Here is a 22,966-nt window from a genome sequence, read left to right on the forward strand (position 1 = left end):
AGCACAGAAATCTCATCGAAAAATTTGTAATGTTAGAACTCTTTCATTTAAAGACTCAGTTATGAAAGCAGCTCAGTCTCGTGACACCGCAAAAACTATTGTTGCTCGCATCGGGTTTGAACACGATTTAATTAATGCTGAAGCTAAGTACCATAATGATTTGCTTAAACATGTTTAAAGCCGACCACCGGAGGCTAAGTCGGCCGTCCTCAAAATGAAGCATTGTATCTCGCCATGGAGGAAAATATTTTCAAATATTGAAAGTAGTGATGACTTACAGTTTACGTTAGAAGAATTAGAAAATATTTGTAAAAACGCAAGTGTTGATAACAGAAAAATTAAATTACGATTGAAGTTAAAATTATAGTAATAGAGTCATTATTACTCAGAAACTAGGATAATTAACATTGCATGTTTTTCTTGTTAATTATCATGATATTATCAATCAAGCTTCGAGTGAAAAAACCTAAAGGCAAAGAAGTGCAACTGAAGGTCCTATCAACTGCGGCAGCAATTATTCGGGAAAGATAATCAATCGGTTCAATCATATACAGTGTTTTAACATGCTATGATTGGCTGTGATAAGACATCAGCAATGTTTCGAAGGAGTAAAACAACAATTTTTTAATTGTTTGAAAAGAAAATTTTATTACTTGTGCACAAGCTTTGCAAGATATTCAACTCTTCACAGAAACTCGCTTTCTTCTGTCTATATATGGAGCTCCAAAAAATTACTTCGATAGACAAATTTTGTTACTTATCTTTTTCAAAACAAACATGTAATAAAAAACGTGTGCAATTAGCTTGCCTTCCTCCAACCGCAGCTTCCAACAGTTTTATCGTGTATATTACTAGGTTCAGGTGTGGCTTGGTAATCAACTAGACCCAGAACAGTGGGGTTGGAAGCATATCCCACCACTTCTTCCACCTGAACCAGAAAACCTCCTTAATTCTGTTTTTTGGAACTGTAAAAATGGGTGTAACTTAAGATGCGGCCGCAAAAATAGTAGTCTTAATTTGTTCACTGGCGTGCACCACTTGTCAACGCCAATCGTGTTTCAAATGTAGAATCTCAACAGAAGAAGGTTTTTACATGAACGACGAAACAACTGATGTATTGCTGTTAGGACAATTTATGTCTACTCAAGAAGATGAGGAGGAGGAAGAAAATAGAGAGAGAGAAGAAGATGGAACGGGAAGAAGAGGAAATAATTAGTGACGATGAATGATGAATAAAATATGTTTTACAATCAAGTATAACGGGACATGTCACTCGAGCTGTACCTGATCGACAACGACCACACTAACAAGAGTGCAACGACTGAAAAGAAGAAGAATAACCAAACATTCATTAAATTTTACTGGAATAGACCTGTGGAATAGGCCTACCGGGGAAACTACATTAAGAAAAATCGCGCTAGGTACACTACCATCATAGGTGGCGTGGAAATGAGTCCATATTACAGTAGAACCCCTCATATCCGGCCTCGGTTTTACCGCACCTCGGTTTATCCGGCCACTTCTCGGAAGCCAATATCGAAATTTATTTACCACGGCTTGCAGACGCGCAGTTGCACGCACTAGCCTCCCACGACTCTTGCGTTATTTTGGTGTATCTATTTGTTTACATTTTCCTGTGTTGTCCTCAGTTGAGCTAGTAGGTTTAACCTGTAAAACAGTTCGTTGATTATTTCCAGTGCGGTTAGTACAGTACAGTACAATTGTTTTGTTTCGTCAAGTGCTGTATACTGTAGGTTGGTTTATCCGGCCGAATCGTTATCCGGCCAGGGGCTCGGTCCCGTGGTGGCCGGATATGAGGGGTTCTACTGTATAGACAATACAGCGTAAGAACATTTTGTAATTGTTTTTTTTCTCAAAAATGGTTAGTGGTATGAAAAAGTCATAAGGAGCATTTTTGTAGATAATTGCATGATCTACAATTTTTGTTTGAAACATTTTTTCATAAACTAAACCGATTCGCTGGAATATTCAAAAAACCTATTTTTGTGAAATTTGACCTTGAATAAAAAATTTTGCAGACATGGTATCGATTGGGGACTTTACACAGTTTCATAACAATGGTGTGTCCCTAACATCTATGCAAATTTTCAGCTTTCTGGGAATTTTTGCAAGGGTCAATGTCTAAATTTACCGGACTACACTGGGCCATTACATTCAGTCGTTCATTCGTTCATTTTGTTCGGTCAACACGATGAACCGGTTTAACACACTCTAGCGGGAAGGCTCAGTAACTCTGTACTGATCCGTTCAACTGAATGAATCGCAGAATGAAGTGAACGAGATCCGACTGAGCAGGATCAATCAGATGATCCGATAGAGGGAATGCCAAGCAGTGGTGGGGATTTTAGGAGAGGGTGGCATCACAGCGTCGGAGGGGTATTTACCCCACCTTGCGTGAACCTAAATCACCCTGGGTCTTTTTGTAAACGGTCTACCTATAATAAACAAACCAATTTTGGAATCCTGGTCGTATCAATCCCTTTCACTGTATTTTATGACCTATCAAATAGTGTAAAACGCCTATCAAACAAAATGATAGAATCAAGTATTCCCTCTTGGATGACTTGGCATAAAGACTTCTGTAAGAAGAAGAAGAAATTCCTGTTTGAGGCTTAGCACATCTTCAATTGCCTTGCAGCACACTATGAGATTTAGTCTAAGATATTACAAAAAGTAATTAAACATGCTAAACACATGACGAATGACAGGTTTATCTGTGATGAACAAGTCAAAGACTTTGTAGGAGGTCGTGAGTAGGGAAACTGGCAAAATAAAAATCCTCACTAATGAAACATGTAGTTACTTGTAAACTGAAAAGAAATTACAGTCATTAAAAGTTGCTGAACAGTTAAATACCTTTTTCAAAATTAGTATAGCTAAAAATATTAGTCCAAATCAAGCTGATATAACTGATTTTTATCTCGAACACGTAATGCTAGACCCACTTTGATGTTTTTATATCGTACGGATTTTGGATGAAGTGGCAAAGATAGTTATGTCACTCAAAAATACAAACTCCTCAGGATTGAATGGCATACCAATAGCCATTATAAAAGCTACTGTAAATTTTGTTTCCAAGCTCCTGGCTGATATCATACATGTTTCTTTCGAAATTGTCACTTTTCTACAAAATTTGAAGTACACTATAGTCAAAACCGTTGTACAAAGAAAAACTGCAAGATGGCTATATCAAACTACCTTCCAATATCGAATTTGTCTGTATGATCAAGTTTTTGAACAAATCGTTTTAGTTTGTTTAGTTACTTTCTTAAGTACATTTAAAATTCTCACAGACTTTCAATTCGGATTCCATTCTCAATATTCAACAATAGATGCAGTGTTTTTATTTATTGAAACAGTTTTACAATCAATTGATAGAAATGAACATATCTGTGATGTGCGATCTTTCTAAAGCATTTGATTGTGTTAATCATACTCTAAAGAAATTAAAACATTATGGGATGCATGGTAAAGCTATTTAAAGATTAGCTGAATTCTTATCTTTTCGGGAGAAAAGAGCGGTTATCTTATGTAAATAGTGCTGGTATTACTTTATTAATCAACAATCTCGTGCTGCTGCCCCAGGGATCAATATTGACCCCACTAATTCCTGACCTAAGTAAATGATCTCCTATAGGCTTTTACAGGTTCATCGGTGGTCCTCTGCTGATGACACTACATTAACTGTCTCAATAAAAATGTCCATGAGGTCAATAACTCGTTGCAGACTATATTGGAGGAAGCAGAGTTGGTTTTTATCAAACAGCCAAGCTCTGAACAGAGAGAAAATCAACTTATAAAGTTTTCCAAGAAAAACAAACCAGATTTATGCACCTGCAAATATAGATGTTCCTGTGATGTTGTCGGTAAGGTTCTAGGGGGTCATGATGAAATTAAATATATCTTTATTTATTATTATTATTTATTTATATTCTTTAAGTTAGGACTCAAAAGTCCTCTCAGTTAATCTCTGACGTGGGCAGTACCTTTAAGTGGAAGGCTCATTTAACACTGGTGGCTTCAAGATTACACTCATGTGATCATCTTATTTTCAAAAACTTTTAACTGTACATTACTTTTTACAACAAGTACATTCATTTTATATAAAATAATTCATTACAGTATAAAAATTGAAATGGTAGAAAATAATCTAATCTATATACAGTAATATGACATAGTAAGTTGTGTACAGTTCTGTCTTGTAGTTCCTGCTGAATGAGGAAGCTTTTATCATTACCCTGTAACAACAAAACAGATTACAAATCAATGAATCCAAGCTAAGAATTTAATATTAAAACTCAATATTTATACTGTTGTATAAAAATCTAATGGTGTGTGTGTGTGTTACTCAATCACAAACAACTACTAGAGCGATTGTACTGAAATTTTACACAGACATTCATAGGATCTCTGGTTAACATAACAGACCTATTCCTATTTCGAAAATCCTTCAACATTTCGCTTAACATCTGAAACTGTTAACCATGAACACTTCCTAGTAAGTACCTAAAATATGCCTTCTTCCGTTTCTAAACTACATAGAGCCCTATTGTTTATTACATAGCCAAGTGCGGTAACTGAAAAGCTAAGGACTTCAACTAAGATTCATCCACACTAGTCTCTAATTATTCAATTAATATTGAAATCGCTGGAGCTATTCAATAAAAAATATAATGGAATTGGAGAGAAATTTGTGTTATTTCATGGTACTTATAAAAACTATTTCATTTTCTTGATTTCAGTGCCCAAAACACTGTGCTTAGGAGATTGGAAAATCTTCCAGTGACTATCACTTATCTCTGGAGTGTTTACAATGCAATTTAAAAAGAATAAAAATCTAGATACTTAATATGCCTAACATGCCTAAATAGAAGACAACCGATTTTCAACATGAAAATTGCTTGCAAAGCCGCAGATAACTGCTAGTAATTTATAATTTTAATGTAACAAAACATGTGTTTAAAAATATAATATTTTACATTGAAAAATACAGTAAATCTGTAAAGGCCATACTAAATTCCCTGACTGTGTTGCTTGTAGTGTGATACACAAAGGAGATACGGACGCATCAGCAATAGTTCTATCAAAGTGCATTGTAAATTATGCTCCAAGTCCGGTTTTTTACAGTGGTGATAGTAAAAATCTTAATATTGACCACTTCAAACTATATGTGAGCCCTGTGGTACTTTTAAGCATGTTGTTGAGTAGTAGAAATCACAGCACTTGGATGTATAGCAGTGCTGTAGCATGAAATCTAATGTGAAAGATCAATTCTTCATTTTGCCTTATTGTAATCAAGGGGGTTTCAATATTTGCAACTCACCAACTGTTTTTTAGGTTAAGCACAACATTTTCAGATTTACGGTATATAAAGAGATGTGTTTCCAGTATAACAGGTACCAATAAAGCTTTAAGAGTAACAGTACAGCTGCCTGCGGTAGCCGGAGAACAAAAGCAGACAAGATACTTGTGCAGCCAACCAAGAGAACAAAATTTTTCTACTATGAGGTGTCATGTATTATGGCCCCAATTGTTATTATCATGCAGTATAATTCCACTTTATTTACTATATTGGTGTACCAATTTGTATTTCTGTATTGCATTCATTTTAAAGTAACATTCAAATCAATCAAAATTAATAATCTTGTCTCATAATTTCTCTTGTATTTTCAGTTCTTCAGTTCCCTTTTGTAACTCCTGAGTGTAGACAGTGTTTATGATGAATAAGTCGTAGATAAAAAAAAAAAAAAAAAAAAAAGTTAGTATAGTATTGTTTTGTTAATTTCAATTTGTTCTGTTTTACAATCAGGACTGGTCCATCTGGATGAATTACAAAATTCCTCTATACTACAGTTTTTTATTAGTGTTTTATACACACAAACAAAATATTTCTAAATTGAATAAAATTTCTATGTACAGCTTTTTAGTCATGTCAGCTTCATAACATTTTAGTAGACCCTAGTGCACTAACCTTCATAAATAAAAGTTAAGTAATTTATTATAATAACTATTAATTAGTACACATCAGTAAAAAAAATGTGGAGCTGAGAACCTCTGCTGCCTCATCATGTGATGTAGCAGGCACATGAGTCGAATGGTAGCATAGTCTGAGAATTTAATTTGGCCATGCTTAGTCATTGCTATAAGTCATACCGCATAGTGAGAGCGTTTGATTAGAATCTATGTAGGTTTATAGAGGACTGCTTGCTGCTGTTCCAAGTAAAAATGAGTCTTAGTTTCCATGTTAAACAAAATTCTGTAAAATGGCCAAATGTCATATAATTTTTCCTACTCATTGTTTATAATTTGACTCGTTTCAGGATCAAAATATATAATTTTTCAGTATATATTTAAATATATAAATCAAACTGAATAACTGTTATTTAGCTTATATCTACTTAAATTATACATATTAAATTGTTTTCTAATAAAGTTATATTACCTGGTAATACCATTTATAGGAAAATACTTTTAGAGCATATAAAATGCCTTCACCGTTTTCTATTCTTATTCGTAATGGGACATCTGTAACATATTAACAAAATATTAAAACAAATTACAAATACAAGGGTGTATCAAATATTAATGGTAGTGATCTACAAGAAATGCTGTTAAACCAAATATACATGCGTCACTTCCAAACTGGAACAAAATAACAAATTTATATCATTATTCTGGAAGATATCCATGGGAGAGGCTGTGGTGAACACATCAGGGACTGACTTGGCAGAATGTTTGTGGTTGTTTCTGGTTATTTTGATAATCACATCATGGAAGTTTTAATAATGTCATTGAGAATGTAGAGGAATTCATGAAAATAGAATCTGAAACCGTTTTAAAAACAGTTAACTGCTCCATGGGTTAAAACGAAACAATATTTCACTGTTTCTTAGATACTGAACAATTATTGAAAATTTAAGTTTATATTAGTATTTATTGTCCAGTTTAGTTAGATTATTATATGCATTAAATAAAATGATACGTATATGAGATGTACAAAAGTACATTTTTTTTGTAGAAAACCACCAATAAGTGGAAGGAAACAACATTTGTGACAAATTTGAAGGTGAAATTCTTAACTGTTATTTTGAAATCATTGAATTGAGGCATTTAATATAATAATGCGCTTTATGGATTCCATCTTTTAAGAAATTACTACCCTAGATTTTAACCACTTATTGATGGCTGCATGTTTTTTTCTCATGGAACCAGACTTGTACACCTCATAATATTCTAACTTTACAACAAAATTCTTATATACCTTCAATATGAAGTGGCTCATAATAATTTAGAGGGTATAAGTATCTAGTGTCATGTTGGCTGTGTCATATGTAAAAATATGTAAATAAGTTTCTTTTGAGTATCAATATATTAAAATAACTCTGAAGAGGGCGCCTAGTCACACTTTGGTAGTCAATTACAGATAAGTAAAGTTAAAAGAATATTATCAGATTTCAAAAATATAAACCAATGAACATTTAAAAACACATTTTAAAAACAAAACAAAAATTAACATTAAAATTATCTAATAATATATTCAAAACTGCTATATTATTAACAAAGAAAGCAAAAATACAAAGCCAGTATTTCCTATCAATCAATATCTCTTTATTCAATATTTTAGTACAGAAATATTCTAGTACATGAATTGTGTCAATTAGGCTACCTACATTAAACTAGGTATAAACAATTTAGGCCTTATATTAAAACAAACACAAAACTCATAAATCTCTAAATACAATTCAAAGAAAAATATTCATCAAAAGAGTAAAATGGATTCTTAATTAAAAACAGTTTAAGATCCTTCTTACATTTTTGTGTTTTAAAGTAAAGAGGTAATTTAAAAAAAATGTGACCAGCGTAGCTTATCTTTTTATGGATTACTACATTTGGCTTTTCCAAAAACAATTAAATTTCTATTTCATGTATTGTAACTAATTGAAGTGCCGATGACCAAGTGGTCTAAGACTTTGGATTTCGGTCTGAATTAGAAATAGTGGGTTTCAAAATCCTGATTGTGCCTGTTCACTTTTCATCAGTACTAACAACCTTGTTCTGTATCGTCTCCCATTTATTCTGTTTGATGAGATCCTCACACAAAGGCCAGTTACCCGTGAGGACGGGCGGGATAAAACTTAAAAGGGGATCAGCCTCTCCATTAAAAACAGAAAAAGAACTTAGTTAACATTAGTTTTTTTAGAAGTTAATTGCACACTAAGGGGAAATATAGAAATTTATATCCAGCACTCTAAAGGGCCGTTTCACACCGCGGTCACACTATGTCACGTTACTTAAAGTTGACAGATGTCACGTGACAGAAGTACAGTTCACACCGCCACCGACGACGTCTGTCAGATACTGGGACATAGTTTCTGCTCTGTCAGTCGGTTTAGTTGAAGCAGGTAACATGGCAAGTGGTTTTTCGTAGAGCGATAGCGCGTTTACTAAAAAATGAGTCTTGATTGGATGACGGCGATAGTAGTTCGAATAGAGAAGAGGAACGACTCATGCTGATTTTTAATTCTGTTACAAACCGAACGCACATGGATGCACCTTATCAACCAAAGACAGTGCGGCGAGTATCATCATCTGATGAAGGCTTTGGAGCTAGATGATGACAGATTCACAACACACTTTCGGCTATCTAAACCTGATTCTTTAAGAGATCTTAACATCGATACTCGTATGTAACGATATTAGTAAAAAAAGATACCAAGTACAGGAGATGCATTTCCAGCAGAGAAAGATTACCATGCGTTAAAGTGGTAAGTAATACTAATCTTAACGATGAAAGAAGAATTTTCAACTATAGAATTTGTAGATGTAGAAGAGTAGTTTAAAATGCTTTTGGCATTCTTGCACAAAGATGGCGTATCTACTTCAGACCCACTGTAAGCTGCACTTAGTAAACAAGATAGTCAAAGCAACAGCCGTCCTTCACAATTATCTTTGCTCAAAAGGATCATTTTCTCCAGTACTGACACCTGAGGTAATTTAATTTTAGAAGCTTATGACAAAGCATGGAAACCTATTCCTCGTTATGGTGCTCCAAATCTGTATTCCACAGCAGTGGACGCGGTTCTCTGACGGCTTCAATTAACTTTTCCATAATAAATAACAAAAATAGCAATCCAGCTTCTTGTAAAGAGTTACAGCACAAAACTGCGCGACAGGTCTGCGCATGCGCGAGGCCACAGACGTCGACAGATGTTTTGAAAAGATCGCTCTCGGAGCGATTCCGCAGATTACGTCTGTCGACGTCTGTGGTGTCTGTGAGGTTCTGCGAGGTCGGTGTGAATTACACCATTTAAAACTATGGAAACAGATCTTTTGAAAAATCTGTCACGTTGCGTAACGTGACATAGTGTGACCGCGGTGTGAAAACGGCCTTTAGGGTTAATCTAGCATCTTGTCACTTACACCCAACAAAGGCTAATTAGAAAATATTGTAAGTCATTTGTACCTAATTTGTTACTGGTGATATCATACACTGTTACGAGTGAGTGGCTCAAGGTGTAGTCCAAGGGGCTGCAAGTTTCACCAGTATCCTCGTATGGGTCTAAGTGAGCTGCTGTTCAGCATTACAGCCTCATGTTTCACTATCCTCGGCTATAGTTTGTGTTTCCAGAACACCCTTCTGGCCACTCGTGCGCACATCTTGATACATGACCTGCAAAGTCATTCAGCTATTGAGTAAATTTAAACGTGGCTGTTTATATTTTTGTAATATTTAACACTCTTAATACTACCTACCTCTCAGCCCCAAGTGACATTTTATGATTATTTTAATTTACAACTTACTGTAGAGTAACATAGTTGCCTAGGACTGAAAGTGTTAAATATAAAAAGGTCGACCTAACTATCATATTATAAAGATACAAATGTATGCCTACCTAAATTAAAATTGAAACTATGTTCAAACAAAAAGTTACTCCTGACAGAGATACTTGTAGTTATCTCACTTTACAGTGTATCAGTATATGAGACTTTAGACAGGTCAAGTAGAATGTGATGTAGCTATTTTAATTGAAAGACCTATTGTGCTACAGCAACCTGTTAAACATATCTTATAATTTGTTCTATTGAAACTGTTTTATTCTACTAAAGAAATATTTAAGTCTCTTTCAACCGATTTTCAAAAACTGATAAATGGAAAAATGTCTGTAAGAAGAATTCTTAGGGGTTACCCTCATAGTGGATAAGTAAGTACAGAAAGATGAAAGAGTAAAATATATTTTTTAATCATCTTTAAAAGTTTAAGTATGAAAAGGTAAGAAATAATTTTTATGAAGCAGTTTTATCATAAAGTAAAGTAATTGAATGAGAATATGCACAATAATGTAATATATTCAACAATATGTTTAAGTAAGGTGACTAAAACAGATGTTCGCCAATAAGGTCAGCTGACAGGCAATGACTTTGTGTGATGAATGTGAACAATCATTCACAAGTATGCTGGAAAGCATTAAAATTCCACAGTATATTATAAGTTGTTCCTAATTTTTTCTGCCACCCTACTGTTCTTTAACAAAAATTGCCAATGTTATACTACTATATAACATTCTCTATATTCTTGTATATTTTGCTCCATTTATCATTTTTATTAGTAAAATTAATTACTTGAATATTTGTTCTTTAACCTGGATATCTGATCCCAGTATGAGTTGACACAAGGTGTTGGCATACAGTGGTAGCTGCCTTGGGTAATTGATGCATACTTCCTCTTCAACACATGCATTTTCATTTGTGCACTCGTTTAAATCTGTAAAATGCAGATTATTTTACTACAGCCGCTAGCTAAAGCAATGGAAATAAATAAATTATCAGTTTCATATAAAACATTTGGTAGTATTCTCACAAATAAGGTCATTAACAGAGCTCTATTTAAAAACTACAAAGTTAGACATGTTATACCTAGAAATGATGCTACATTTCAAAACAAACTAATATTCATTATTATATAACATTATTTATTGAGTTAATAAATTAGTAAATAATACAAAATAAGAATATAGACAGACACGTCACTTGTTTCATGTCATGGATGAAGTTCGTGATAGTATTGCTGTAATTCCAAGGTCGAAGTGGAAGTCAATGTAACATAGACTCCAAGTTGCATAAATTAATATCACTTCATTATGATATCCCAACCAAATAGTTTTAAAATGTAAAAAACTCTTTAAACTTTAAATGTTTATATATTTTCTTCAATATTTAAGAAGTATCCATTGCAGTCTTTCAGAATGATGAAGATATGTTTGAGAAGGCTTTTCCATTTTGTGTAAATGTGAAAGCTATATACGTATAACTATTGGTGGTCAATAAAAACAATTGCTATGTTAAATTTTTGATTTATTTTGATTACATTCAATTAAATTACTAATCAAAAAGTCAGAAACTGTTGTTACCGGTTGTAGTTTTAGTGAAATATTTCTTTGACATTAGTTTTGTTTCAGCCAAAATCACATTACTCTATGGTGAATGGCAAACACTTGCACGGGTATTTGACATTGGCACCAAGTGAAGTGACATCTAACCTACATTGTTACTCTTCGCTAATTGCTATTGTGAGTTATTTCTTTTTCTTCAGTTCGATAATGACGTGTTTTCAGTTTTTTTACAAATTATGAAGAGGCTAAATATTAAAAATTATTTTAGTAAGAAAACTAAGAGCATCACAAAGTCCATAAGTGAAGGTGTGTGCTGTGAAAGTTCTAATGATATTATGCAAAGTAGTAATGACTTTAGGACTAATGACCCCGTTCTAGCTTCGAAACCAAAGGTATGCAAGATAATAATGAGCCATTTTCAGCCTTTACGTTGTAAATACCCGATAAGGGTTATAAGTGGAGTAATTCAACCATTTAAACCAGAATGGTAAATAAAGTGACTGTGGTTATCCTGGCAGTGCTGAATTTGAAACAGTTAAATGCTTTGTTTGCTTAAAATATAAGCAACGAGTGGCTGGTAGACACTCATAGTTCTCATAAGAAAGAGATTGTGGCTTTCTTATGATCCACCCCCCCCCCCCCCCACCCCCCCCCCCCCCCACCCCCCCCCCCCCCCACCCCCCCCCCCCCCCACCCCCCCCCCCCCCCACCCCCCCCCCCCCCCAATGTGCCTACTGAAAATTTACATTTCATTCAAATTAATTGTTATCGGTTTTTTAATTCAATTTTAAAGCATTTTCCTTTTGAAAAGTAACACCAAATGTTGTGAGGTGGCCAAAGTAAACAATAACCACAATAGTTATATGATACATACAATGTTTTATGTTGATGAGTATGTGAATTTCTAATTTCAAACAATTCTGTATCAGGCAATCGGTTGGCTACAGTATAGTGAGTGCCGACCACCACAATCGAATCCGGACACCAAATTATCGATTAGAAATACCTAAAATATCAAATACAAAAACAATCTAACTATAGTTATTTACGTTACTTATTATTAAAATTTATTGCAAGCTCTTTTTTTTTTAATGTATTGAATAACAATATTGTTCCAAATTCATTCAAAACATCGAGTAATGACCACATATAGTTGTTATTTGTGTCACAAGTTGTCAGATATGGTTATCCTTCAAGGTAGTAAAAAGTAACCAAATGTTACACTGGTTTGTCTGTTACATTTTATAAATACATATAGCATAGAGCTTTTGATTCATCATACATTATTACTTTTTTGAGTATAAAAATAGTTTAACTAGACCATAATTTGAAATAATTCCAATGTTATTTGGTTCAACATTTTAGTTTCGGTTGTTTAGATAGTCACAAATACTGATGATTTAATTGTGGTGGTGGCTGCTTATTATACTGCAGCCGGTAGATGAATCAAATAGGACTGATATGTATCTGTACTGACAGTACAGATTATACTATTTTAGGTTTATATAGTATGATTGATGCTATTTGTCAATCAGATTATCATTCTTAATACTGGCAAATTTTACAGTCTTACGCAGTTTTAGCTTGTTATAAAAATGACATTGCCGGTTAATGACTGTGGCGGATGCACACTGATACTATCTTCATTGTCTTAAAGTCGGTACATGACTCGTATCGCAGGGAAGGTGTTAACAATATACAATATAGCTAGAGATGTATCATAGTTTTACACATTGACCGTGGTGGATGCACACTGATACTTTTCTCATTGTTCTTAAGTTAGTACATGACTCGTGTCGCAGTGAAAGTACTAATAACATACAATATAGCTAGAGATGTATCATAGTTTAAACACATTGACTGTGGTGGATGCACACTGATACTTTTCTCATTGTTCTTAAGTCAGTACAAGACTCGTGTCGCAGTTAAGGTGTTAAGGGCCATCCTATAAATGTTACGGGCCTATGGGAAAAGCATTATATATTTTTAAATCAAAATATTTATTACTTTGGCTGGGTTTTTATGGTACTTTGGGATTATACCGACCACACCCAGACATGAATCGTTATTTCACATTTCGTTTCTACTGATTACTAGATTAGCGTAGAACAATATTTCGTCAATATAAAACAGGAATTGTCTTATCGCAAACACCTCCCCATCCTCAGACAGAGGTCAAAGTCGAGCGTCTAGTAGATAACGTGATTGCAGAGTCTCGCCGCCCGTTCAGCTGGTGCATCGCTTTGTTGTACTTCCGTGTTTTACCTCTACATTTCTCCAAACACAAAAATTCAACAAAAACAAACATTTACCAAACTAAACTTTTTATTAAAAAAACACTCAAAAACTTGTTTTTTATTCTTGATCACATTCCGCCACCCAAAATGCGAGTGCCTCCGGCCATCAGCGCGGGCTTCGGCAGCACCTTCGGTGCTGCCCCGCGCTGATGTCGACGAAAGAAAAACATCCCTCGAGATAGTACCTATCAGTAAAATATCAAATTCTAGAGGGGCTAATCAGAAATATAAATTGAATTGTAATGTAAAGGCAATGATGTACCGTGCAAATCACGTGATGCCGCGCGGCCTGCCGTAATCAGGATTCTCGAGAAAGATAAGATAACAGCGACAACAATACCGATCACAATACCTGGAAATGCTTGTAAGTTTGTAATTTTGTAATTGAAGAGTTGTTTTTTCGTTCTATCATGTTTGTTTCTATAAATTTCTATTTTTGTGTTCTCTTCATACTGGTGTGGTCGGTATAATCCCAAAGTACCCCCGGTTTTATTATTAAATGTGACTGGGATATGTAATGCAGACAAGGAATAAATATAATACGTCATATTAACAATTAAAGTATAATACTTGTACATGAAGAGAATAATTTGGTAAAGTAATGGTGATATGAATGTTATTCATTTTATTGCCACGTGGGTCCAGTGTGTTTATTGTGTCGAACTAAAATCATAATAGTTTTGGCTAATAGTTTATGTTGAAATGGGATCATGATATAATAGGCTGCTAACAATATGAAGCTTTGAAATCATCTTTTGAATTCAATACAATCCATTTATAACTTATTTGATCAAATATATTTTACAGATCTAATTTCTTCAAAATATAATCAGTCAAAGCAAAATGCCTGGAGGTCGAAGAAACCTTAGCCGATCTGGATCTGGACGGCCTCCTCAACCAATATTCTCAACTAACGATGATATTAACAAATCAAAGTAAGTTTTTTAAAACTTTAGTGTAGGTATGAGAAAGGCTAAGGATTGTAGGCACTGACAAATATCTTCATTTTCTAATAATGAGTTTACCAAATGACGAATTGTTGATAATAACTTTGAATACTTATTTACTCGTATTATAACATTTAGGCTATTACACTTCAACCGTTACCATTTAATTTAAGATTTTGTATATATTAGGCTGCTGTTAAATTTATCTCTATAGTATATTTTTTATACACTGTTTTAAGTAAATAGTTTAGGTTGCTTCAAACATCGATGAATTTAAGGACTCTTGATAATTTAATTTGTTTCATCCAAAGGCTTCTTGATACTTCTTTAATCTGACCTTCCTTCGGTCACATATAGGATTTAAAACTGTACTATCTCTAACTCAGATCCAAAGTCTGACGTCTTAGACCACTCAGCCATCGGCACTCCCAATTGCATTTGATTTATATTGCGATTAAATGTGTGCTCTGTGTGTGTGTATTTTGTAGGTGACAAAGTAGCCGAATGTTGGGTTTAGCTCTAGTTCACCTTTCTCTCAGTGTAGTATCTGATGCTGTCACAGACTTGACTCTTGGAATCTGGAGCCATGTTCATCTGAAGAGATCTAAAAGTTGGCAACTAAGAAGCTCAAAATGAACTCTTTACATTGTCTTGACATCAGAGACACCTAGACTACAAAATATAGTGTAATCTAAGTAAAAAGATAGCAAAACTAGGTTAATTGGAGCTAAACTCAACATTTACATTAAATAAACCCTTCCCTCCATAGCTAAGTTACGTGTAGAACTCTTGGTTGCCTCACTGTGCTTAGAGATCGTGTTTTTAACATCATAGTGCACTCAACTGTGCATCTGATGAGACAATGAGAATACCTCTTCACTTCCAAAAGCATGTTAATATCTCTATATGTATATTGAGTATTGAGTTTTGATGATGTGTAGTGGAAGCTTGTCTCTCCTGACACCTTTAAAGGTGCAGGACCTGATTAGATTCCACTAGCTGTACTAAAAGAGGGTTTTGGCCTCCTTACTTCCCAGTTAAAAATAATTTTCCAGCAGATTTCTGTAAGAAGGTATGTTCCTGGAGGTGCTGAAATCTAGTTTTGTTATACTGATTTGTAAGTCTTCAAATATCGTTGATGAACAGAACTATCATCCAGAAGTGATTCAACCAGTCCCTGGAAGGTATTTTAATCCTTTGTTCTTCACTCTTATCACTTGTTTTTTTCAAAAATATTCTTACCTCTAAGGAACATGAATTTACCAGTGAACGATACAATGCTTGCTACTTGTCTTACGCTATATGAGATCTTTATAATTTCTTCATTTGCAGAGAGACGGTAAACAACAGCATCTATGTAGGTTTTTTTTCAAGGCATTTGATGTTGTTAGCCACAATCATCTCTTCACCAAACTGAGTACTTGTGTGGTAATCTCATACTGTGGTTTTCTTCTTAAAGTACAATTTAAGAAGAAAATAAATTGTGTGTGAGATACCTGCTACTACTAATACCCGTGAGCATTATGCTGTGTCTGGAGTTCCTCAGGGATCTCATTTTAGAACCATTTATATTTATCACTTTCATCAGTGACCTGGCTGATTTGATTGATGTATAGTGGCTAATGTTTGCATATGACATCAAGATCTTCTTTTCAATTTCATCTGCTATTGATTGTCATAGACTTCAAAATAGCCTAATTGTGGCAGAGAACGGGTGCTCTCTGAATTAAATGCTAAGAAGTGTGCCATAGTACATTTTCACAAGCCTAAGTCACTCCTTTTATTTGATTATTGTTTGGGTAACACTGTCCTTTGTCGCAAGATGTCAATCCATGATCAGTTGTAGTTTTTTTTTCTCATGACCTGGGTCCAGGAAATTATATTGAGAGAATTATTGGAAGAGCTGAAAAAATGTTAGGATTTGTCTTCATCATGACCATTAGGGGGCTTAGTGTGGAGGCTATAAGAATTGTTTATGTTGTACTCATTAGAGCTGTCCTGAAATGTGAAGTGTCATTTGGTCTCTATTTCAGCTCGGACACATCCAGCGAATCCCAAAGTATCTAGGACTGTATCGTAAACATTGTGGGCTACAAACTAGGTTTTAATTATTGTAACATTCCAATGGAGTTGTTGGGGGAGGATGTTAACATTGGATTTGCTGATGGGTAAAAGAAAGCTCTTAGTTCTGATGTTCCTTCAGCAAGTGATTATTGGCAAGGTTGATTGTCCTGAGTTGTTACATCTTATTGTGTTCAGAGCATCTACAGTTATACAATCCAAAGATCTTTTTCATCCTAGTGTTATTCCTAGACTGCGTAGGCTTGGATATCTTGTTTATTTTGAATATGACTTCTTCAATTGTGTGGTGTTGCTAAAGAGATCTTTCATCTCTACTAGTTTTCCATTAGTAGTATTGAATAAGTGATGTCTGTTGTTGCAAGTTGTTTACCCCTGTTATTTTACTAGTGTTTTATGTTTCTTTTTACTTGTGTCTGTTGGTAATATTATATATTTTAATTATATTGCATGTCAATTGTATTTATTTATTTATTATTATTTCAACGGCATCCGCCAATATACAATAATTTCACAACATTTTCATGCAACTTAAATATAACATCAACAAAATAAATAACAACTAATTAAATTACAGAAAGTAGTGATTATGCAGTGGAATAATAAATAAGTATTAAGATTTGTGAAATAATGTTACAATAGTGAAAAATCACAAACATCATCTCCAACTGATATTAAGGGGAAAAAACTCTATCACTCATTACTGTTGCAGTCTCTTTTTAAGGGTGTGCGATGCTGTCATAAAACATATCAACATCGGGAAGGAATGCTGTTTCCACGCCTATGAAGTCGAGCAATAGGACCATGATAGCTGTAATTAGTTTGAGTGGTGGCAGGTTGAAAACATATTCCTGGATCTGGTTCCAGCAGGCACCAAGAAGGATATCCTACTCAGAAGCTCTGGTGAATCGATCGCCCCGTTGATAAGCTTGTGCAGGAAAATAATAATCAAACATTCTCCTTCTGCACTCCAGCGTAGGCAGAAGAAATTCCTGCTCAAGTGCGGGGACAGAGACCTCCCGATAGGCTGCACCTCTCCGGACTCCTAGAAGTCTGCAAAATTTGTTTTGAATACTCTGTAGTTTGTGAATATGAGATGCGTAATGAGGGGACCAAACAAGAGTACAATATTCCAGATTAGGCCGAACTAAAGCCTTATACAAGAGCAGTAGTGTCTCGTCACCGAACGTCCCTCTAGACATTCGAAAAATGAATCCTAGCATTTTTGTTTGCCTTCAAGGATACCGCATCAATGTGTGCATCGGGTGACAAAATTTGTAGTCAATACTTACTCCAAGGTCCGTTTATCGAGGTCACTCGCTTGATGTCGCCGGATACAGTGTAATTGAAAGCAACAGGATTCTTCAGACGACAGAAGGTGATTGTAAGACATTTGGTTGAGTTAATGACCATCTTATTATCATCGCACCACTCAGCAATTAGGTTCAGATCACGTTGAAGATTGAGACAGTCATCACGAGAGTAAATTTCTTTGAATATCTTGAGGTCATCTGCGAAGAGGAGATATTCCGATGATAGGTGGCTGATGATGATGTCGTTGACAAACAAGTTGAAAAGAATAGGGCCAAGCTTGGACCCCTTGTGGGGACACCTGAGGTGGGAGGAAATTCTTCAGACAAATGGTTTCCAAGTTTGACCCCTCAGCGAGCGTCCACTTAAATAGCTCTTGAACCATTCTAGAGAGAGTCCGCAGAAACCATATCCTTCGAGCTTGGAAATCAGAAGTGAGTGACTAATCTTGTCAAATGCCTTGGAAAGGTCTAAATAAATGCTGTCCACTTGATGTCTTCGATTAAACGCAGAAAGAATATAGTCTGTGTAGATGACAAGGTTGGTCTGGGTGGAACGACCCTTGCAAAACCCATGTTGTTGGGGGACAATGATACTCTTTATGTCATTAGATATCAATTCCAGCACTAAACCTTCCACAACCTTAGCCAAAGCAGGCTGGATGACGACTGGCCTGAAGCTGGTGACATCAGTAGCATTTGGTGTTTTAGGAATCGGCACAACATAACTGGACTTGAGTGCTGTGGGAAAGATGCCGTCCATAAATAGTCTGTTAAGTAAATTGGTGAGAGGCTTTGAAAGCTGAACGCTACATTTCTTGAGAACTACAGGTGGGATGAGATCAGGACCATTACCTTTGTTGACATCAAGTGACTCCAGCTCCTTCCGTACTCTTTCCTCACTTACATGGAAGCGATTTTACATTGAAGTTGCTAGCAAAATGAAAGTCTAAAGTTGTGTCATCCCTGGATTGAAAGTTGAGGCGAAGAAGCCAGAAAAAAGATTGCACATGACATGAGGGTCATCAGTAACTGTGTGATTAAAAGTCAGACGAGTTGGGATAGACTGCGATTTCTGCATTTGCTTCACATGACTCCAAAAAAGATTTTATATTGGAGGGTATAGAATACTCAATATGCCCAACGTATCTGTTAAAACAATCCTTGGCCAGCAACTTGCACTGGGCCCTGGTATGAGAGAACCTCCAGTAGTCCTCAAATGACAATGAAGTCTTGTAGATCCTGTGCAGTTTCTTTTTTAAGATGATTAAATTTATCAGTTCTTTAGAAAACCAAATGGGAAACTTGGACAATCCAACCTTTTTCATGCAGGTGTTGTCCAAAATAATTTCTCTAAGTTCCTCGCAAAAACGACTGAAGGCCAGGGCCCTCCCGCCAAACGCACATCGATATTAGCAATGGCCAAAGAAATATTAGCAATGTTGCACTTTCTGAAGTTGGGGATGAAAGTAGCAGTGCAAGAGCGACGAGACATTTCAGGAAGATCAATCACAGCTGTCAGGGCAGGATGGGCTATATCTTCAGCTACCAAACTCTCTGCGGTGTGCGATACAAGACAAGGGATGTTAGTGAAAATTAGATCAAGGAAATTTCCTATGTAATTAGGAATAGTATTCATCTGCACAAGGTCGAGAAAAGAAGTAAGCTCCAATATCTTGAGAGCGGAAGGGCGAGTAAGTGTTCGGAGGTTGTGCGGTCCCAGTCGATCCTTGGCAAATTAAAATCTCCAGAAATAAACACAGAAGAAATATTCATATTGTTCGAGATGACGGTGTGAAAAAATGTCACAAAATTCTATATAAGTCTGGTGGGCAACATCTGGTGGTATATAAACAGTATTTATAAGTATATTTGAAGAATGTGCACACCTCAGAGCAACAAATATGGTTTCAACTGCTGGTTCATCAATGGAATGAGCCATGAGGTATAGCATTTCTTGACTGCAATCAGCACACCACCACCAGAATTTTTTAAAACTTGTGAGCGCCGTCCTGTGTTGTCTGTATATGGAATAGTTACTTAATCCCAGTTCGGCATTAGAGATTTCATGGGATAGATTAGTTTCTGCAATAATTATAAACATCGTAGTCACACAAGGAGTGAGCAGTTCTAAACTGATTCATTTTGGAACGTAGCCCATTGGCGTTTTGGTAGTAGACATCTAACTTTTGATGTCTACTGAAGCAGGCATGTTTTTTGTCTTGACAATCTTCGGCACTCCATTCACATACTTTATAGTAAGGTCAACCTCACCTTGAGACAGCCGGTGCTTCAACTCCTGCCTGAGCTCCACTAGGAGTTCTCTTTCTCTGACTGTCCTATCCCTCGACAACTTGACATCAGCTAAAGTAGGATTTTGAAACGTGAATGATTCATTAGAATAGGTGCTTCAGAATATTTATTACATCAGTTTCACTTTCCATCTGAATTTGAAGAGGTCTGATCACTCCAGGCTTCACCTTACCCAGCCTGACCGTCTTTAAACATTTGGAACGGTCAGTCTGGCAATATTCCAATTATTGCAGCAGCCAAATCAAGTCATGACTAATTCTGTTGTTGGTATGTGCAGATTTACTTTCAGGAACACTGTATGCAATGATAATTACGAGAACGTCTTGATCGTTCATTAATTTCCTTAACGGTTACAAGAATGCTATTAGAGGCAACTACTGCTTGCCTTGATACTATCAATGTCCTTACGAAGACGGGAAATGCTTGCTTCATTAGCTTCTACACGAGGTTCCAAAGACGACAATTTGACATTCAGATCTGCCACTTCCCTCTTGATATTCTCCACTCCCGCCGCAATGTCGTCTATTTTATCACACTTATTAACCAAGACCTTGACTTCAGACAACTCGGAGATAATCTTAGCCAAAGTGTCTTTCCAAGGATACAGGAGGTTGAGCCCTGCAGTCCACTCTACCACAGTACCACTTGATGTTGTTATCCTTACAAATTCGTTCATATTCTGTTTTGCTCATCTTTACACAATCTTTATGAAACCAACGGCCGCATTGGCCATCACACTCGACACCCTGTTCTGTATCGAGAACATTCTTCATACAAACGGCACAGGGATGAGCCATTGTTATGTGTGGCGAGGACAAATGAATGTGTTCAAAAATCTGATTCTTCAATTGCCAATTCACACTGGTTAAATTTTCATATAGTTCATGCAACTTAAGTCAATGACACCCAACCCAAAGCTACTCTATCCGCTCCAAGTCAGAGTTAATATATGATTCCATTATTTATAAAAGATCAGACATACGAGTACATCTGCAAATGGTGTTGGAATATATTACTCAAATTATGATTCGAAATACACAAATCAATCACAAACATTACAAAATGAGGTTATGGTGGAGTAATCACTTTTTTCCGAATAAAATTCGCTAATACATTTTTAATTTTTACAAGACTGAAACAATTTGAGAAATAACCTGGTTTACACAAAACAACACTTTGTAACCAATTGATATGTAAAATACTGTAAAATATGTATTATTGGTATTGTTGTTAAGCGTATTTATTACTCAGTTATAAATATGCTATTGTAGTTTCCAAATCACTAGCTTACTGGTCAATATATCTTTCCTGTAGTTAAATATTGTTCTTTTACTGATTAATTGTTATATTTGTTAGTAATGTTATATTGTATTATGCTTGACAACATCCTTATGGTAGTTACATCCCATATTTACTATTGTTGATTACTTACACTTAGTTCAGGTACCTAAGGAACATCCTTCTATTAACTGCAGATTGTTTGCCATCTTGATAATTATATTATTATATTTGCCAATTTATGTAAAAAATACTGTTAACTGTTTATAATGTGTGGCCCATCAATTTTAGAGAGCCTCATGTATATATGTTATGTTCACTTAGGACAATAAAATGAGCAAAACCCTCAATGCATTTAGGAAGAACTTTTGCATTACTTCCTTAGTGACAGGATATTCTGGATGGGTAAGGTGAGGTGTAAGTCCTGCCTTCTTATAAAGTATCAGATATGTGACAGTTTTCACTGTATCCAGTGCAGGTTCTACTGTTAAGTATATCCCAGCCAGAAAGAAACTCTCCTGGGGTATGATTATGTATTGTCATAATGTCAATGTTTTTGTCACAGATTGGGGTTGCAGTGTGAAGGTGTTTCGTCCAAAGTGGTATCTCCTCGACACATTCCCTTACCAGTGTTACCACATGATAGTAGTCTTATGTTTGAGATAATTATGTTCTCATTCACTGCTATGGCAACATTTCTACAATTTCCTGCATCTTTATCGTTCTGTTTGGTGGTTGCCACAGTCTTACACAAGATATTCTATGGTAAGTTTCTGTCTCCTTAACTCTTCATTTTAATATTTTTGAAATTCAAACCTTAATGTAGTGCTGGTATTTAATTTTTCACAATTTTTTAATGTCTTGATACTTCAGGTGGTCCTTATTTATATTCAAAACCTTCAATAACTTTATCAGAGCTTCACCTTTTATTACTGGAATAGAACAACAGGAGAGGGAGTTTACTATTCCCGTAGTAAGATATGCCCAATAACTTAAGTATATGTGGTATATATCAAAAGATAACAAAATAAATTTAATAGAAAGAACTTATTTTAATTTAAAGTGTAAAGTAAAATAAGCTTTACAAACAATCTTTCAGTTGTTTTTAAAATTTAAGCTTCTGTATTTCTGCTAATGTTGTATTTTTGTAATCTTTTTGGTTGATAATATCTTTTCTCTATTTCATTATAACCCCTGTACTGAAAGATTCTACAATGTGTACAAACAACACATATGGATAAAATAAACACTTTGAAAAGGCTGCTGCACAGCCAGTTATCTTTATTTTAGTGAAGGAAACAGGATTTTTCCAGAAATAAAACAGGAGTTCA

At 35.2% G+C, this 22,966-nt stretch overlaps 1 protein-coding gene and 1 long non-coding RNA gene across 2 annotated transcripts in view; one reads left to right on the top strand and one right to left on the bottom strand.

Moving 5' to 3' along the window:
- Positions 1 to 3,925: 3,925 nt before the first annotated feature.
- Positions 3,926 to 10,811, bottom strand: LOC124360612. The gene is made up of 4 exons (XR_006922254.1): positions 10,662 to 10,811; positions 9,485 to 9,691; positions 6,464 to 6,546; positions 3,926 to 4,259 (listed from the first exon to the last, which is right to left on the bottom strand). It is a non-coding gene; the product is annotated as an uncharacterized LOC124360612 (long non-coding RNA).
- Positions 10,812 to 14,515: 3,704 nt separating this feature from the next.
- The window catches only part of LOC124360610 (transmembrane protein 39A-A-like), a 30,962-nt gene continuing 22,511 nt past the window's right edge, over positions 14,516 to 22,966 (top strand). The window contains 3 exon segments of the mRNA XM_046814364.1: positions 14,516 to 14,643; positions 22,201 to 22,339; positions 22,341 to 22,400. Coding sequence (XP_046670320.1) covers positions 14,552 to 14,643; positions 22,201 to 22,339; positions 22,341 to 22,400 — 291 coding nt within the window. The 5' untranslated portion in view covers positions 14,516 to 14,551.

Source organism: Homalodisca vitripennis, chromosome 4 (genome assembly GCF_021130785.1).
Source record: "Homalodisca vitripennis isolate AUS2020 chromosome 4, UT_GWSS_2.1, whole genome shotgun sequence".
In the NCBI taxonomy this organism is placed as follows: domain Eukaryota; kingdom Metazoa; phylum Arthropoda; class Insecta; order Hemiptera; family Cicadellidae; genus Homalodisca; species Homalodisca vitripennis.